This window comes from Juglans microcarpa x Juglans regia, chromosome 8S, assembly GCF_004785595.1.
Source record: "Juglans microcarpa x Juglans regia isolate MS1-56 chromosome 8S, Jm3101_v1.0, whole genome shotgun sequence".
In the NCBI taxonomy this organism is placed as follows: domain Eukaryota; kingdom Viridiplantae; phylum Streptophyta; class Magnoliopsida; order Fagales; family Juglandaceae; genus Juglans; species Juglans microcarpa x Juglans regia.
Genome location: NC_054609.1, coordinates 1,058,220 through 1,061,731, shown reverse-complemented (window position 1 = coordinate 1,061,731; position 3,512 = coordinate 1,058,220). Strand labels below are relative to the sequence as shown.

Sequence of the window (3,512 nt, the reverse complement as noted above, 5' to 3'; positions counted from 1 at the left end):
ACTACGCTCATGCAGACGCTCATACCAAATAGTCGCTTTTGCTAAGTTGATAAATAAATAAAGAGAAATGATAATTTTATAAAAAAGAAAATGTTAGTATGTCTTATAAATTTGTCTTCTTAATTTGACTATTTATGTATTTAAATTTTTTATTTAATAATTAAGGAAATATTTTTTTAATTTATCAATGCATTTTTTTATTTTTTTTAAAATATTTAAAGATAGTTAAAAAATAAGAAAAAGAAAAAAAAATAAGATATAGAATGTGTACTAGTGGGCACACCTCAAAGCTGGACGGCATACTATCATTACTCTTATAAAAATAATTCTGGCCACAATTTAATCAAACAATTTAATAAAAATAATTTTATAATTTAACAAAAATTAATGGAATATGTTAGATTATAAAAATATTTTTATTATAAAATAAATTTAATATATTATACAAAATTATGTCAATAATTTATGTATTCTTACTAATCTCTTTGTATTAAAAGGATTCTCACTATGAAAGATTTGGAATTAAAAATTTAAAAAAAGACGGCTTTCGACGTGATTCCGACAGCATAGGGTGAGGACAACGAGACGGTGTTTTGGGACCAGTCTCATGGCAATGCTAATTAGTTGACTAGCAACTCGGGCCGTCTGCAGTTATTTAATTGGAAAATGTTGTCTGTAAATGCAACAAATTAAAATAAGTTTACTGATTTTGTTTCATATAATACGTTATTTTTATTATTTGTAAGGTTGTCCCCATGTGGTAGAGTATGTAATTCCTTATGTTAATATCTCAGGTTTTGAAATGGAAGCTATATGTAACTATCCTGAGATCTATAGAAGTAAGAAGTAAGAAGCTCAAAGTATCTTATCTCCCTCCTGCCAAGGACCATCATCAGATTGCAATCATGGCTGCTGCTCCCCCACCACTCCATTTAGTCATCTTTCCTTATATGGCTCAGGGCCACACCATCCCATTACTAGACATCTCAAAAGCCTTCGCAATCCGTGGCCTAAAGGTCGTCATCATCACCACCCCATCAAATGCTCCGTTCATTGTTTCTGAAACCTCCAACCATCCTAATATTTCCTTGTCAATCATCCCATTTCCAAGAGTTCCAGAGCTTCCTGAAGGACGTGAGTGTTATATTTATTATAGATTGTGATATTAAATATGTGAGTTTATTGAATATAGGTTATTATTTATTTACGTGAACCATTATCTCAAATAGATGCATTAGTTCAGTGGTAATGGTGTGTTGTTTCATATAAAAGTGTAGGAGTTTGAAACTCCACAAGTGCAATTTGATTTATAATTTTGTGAACTGTTGGACTTGGATAGACACAATTCTTGGGCCAGCCAAGCCTTGCACGTGGGCTAAAGAGTCACAACACTTAGGTGCACTTGGGCCGAATAGGCACTTTGATAGGGTGCAATGTTTAAAAAATATATTTAATTGAAAAGGCACTTCGGGAGACTCAAACCAATGCTCTCCCTTTTCAAGGGAGGCAACTGTTGACCACTAGGCTAAGCACATACCCTTTAGTTTTTAAGTGAAACATCATAACCTTTAAACCAGTAACTGACAGTTGAAAAGTCACAAGTTAATAGTTGTGATCTTTCACATGGTGGCACTTTATTCTCTATAAATAGGAGATGAGACCAACGAATTTTATTATTCTCTCTCATATTTTCAGTCACTTGTATAATTTTGTAGAGAAACTCTGAAGGAAAAATTTCAGAATTGCTATTTGTAGTTGGTGACTTTGTTATATCCTGGAAGTGAATTGCTTGTAACCCAGTAGCAAACTCTTTCGAGTGTGGGCAATTATCACCTTAAAGATAATATTCTACACGCCTTAAAGTCGAGTTTATTTTCAGATTACTGTAGCCGCACAATTTTCTTCAACAGTGAGAACATTGCTGACCTTCCTTCAATGGCTCTGTTGAGTACTTCTGTTGAAGCTACCAAGAAAAGGAAACAACCATTTGAGGGACTTCTCATAGACATGATTGCTGATGGGCATCCCCCGGTTTGCGTGATCTCCGACTTCTTCTTAAGTTGGACACTCGATTCATGCCGTTCATTCGGAATCCCACGCATTGTTTCTCATGGAATGGGAGCTTTATCAATGGCTATTTTTAAGTCTCTTACTTTGCTTCCCCTTAGAACAAAGCCTTCCTCAGAATTGGATCCTATAGAGTTGCCAATCCTGACACTGCCATTCACACTGAAAAAAGCCGACATCCCTGAAGGCCTTTTGGATTCTGATCCGAATGATCCTTTTGCACGCATCATCGTAGAGACTGGGCAAGCGGATATCAACAGCTGGGGCGTTCTTGTTAATAGTTTTGAGGAGCTCGAGGGTGATCATGTTGGTGCATTTGAGTCTTTCTATTTCAACAATGCTAAAGCATACTGTCTAGGACCATTTTTCCTATACAATGAACTTATACAAGAAGTGAAGGCTAAGAAGGTGCAAATGCAATCCAATTCCTACATCAAATGGCTTGAGAAGCAAGCGGGTTCTGATGGTCGTACTGTGATCTATGTTTCATTTGGCACCCAAGCACACTTGTCAGAAGATCAGCTTGACGAGATTGCCGGGTTGGAGATGGCTGAACATCCATTCATGTGGGTGGTGAGGTCAAGGACTTGGGCTGCACCAGAGGGATGGAAAGAGAGGGTGAAGGAGAAAGGATTGGTTTTGCATGATTGGGCAGACCAAAGAAGCATCCTTTCCCACCCTGCAATAGGAGGGTTTTTGAGTCACTGTGGATGGAACTCCATGTTGGAAAGCATTTCAATGGGTGTCCCACTTCTAGCTTGGCCGATGCTTGGTGTTTCAGAGCAGGAACTGAATGCGAAGTTTATCGTTTCGGGATGGGGAGCCGGGTTAATGATCCCACACAGAGGTGATTGTGGGGAGAAAATCATGGCAGTTGGTCGTGATGTGATTTGTGATAGAGTGAAGGAGTTGATGGGAGGTGGGAAAGGGAGAAAGGCTAGGGAGAAGGCACAAGCATTGGGGAGAATGGCAAGAGGTGCTGTGGAAAAAGGTGGTTCTTCTGATATGAAACTGGACCAACTGATTGATCAACTCAGCAATAATAAAAATGGGAAATCCTAATCAATTTAAAGCTACCTTTCTAGTTTAATTATATTCTATCAATATGCATGCTTGTTTCTAGTTTTTAGGTAATTAGAGCTACTTCATCTCTTATTTAAGGGAATAAATGTAATGTTATATTAAGACTAAAATGTCATATTGCATATCTTCGTGTGTGTATATATATATATATATATATATGACTCCTACCGTTTGTACTACGGCCGGATTTAGCATTGTTAAAAAAAATGGACAAAGTTTTACTAAATTTATCGTGTACGTGTTCTATAAACTAGATTGTAGGAAGAATGACCACACCTTTGTAAAATTTCGGATTATATTACATTATCAATTAAAACTATACAACTATATGCATGACTATATAACAAGTAAAGATACAAATT

At 36.5% G+C, this 3,512-nt stretch overlaps 1 protein-coding gene across 1 annotated transcript; it reads left to right on the top strand.

Moving 5' to 3' along the window:
* Nucleotides 1–849: 849 nt before the first annotated feature.
* Nucleotides 850–3,129, top strand: LOC121244758 (UDP-glycosyltransferase 90A1-like). The gene is made up of 2 exons (XM_041142964.1): nt 850–1,138; nt 1,911–3,129. Exons 1-2 carry the CDS (start codon nt 906–908, stop codon nt 3,127–3,129), a joined length of 1,452 nt encoding a protein of 483 aa, XP_040998898.1. The 5' UTR covers nt 850–905.
* Nucleotides 3,130–3,512: the final 383 nt, after the last annotated feature.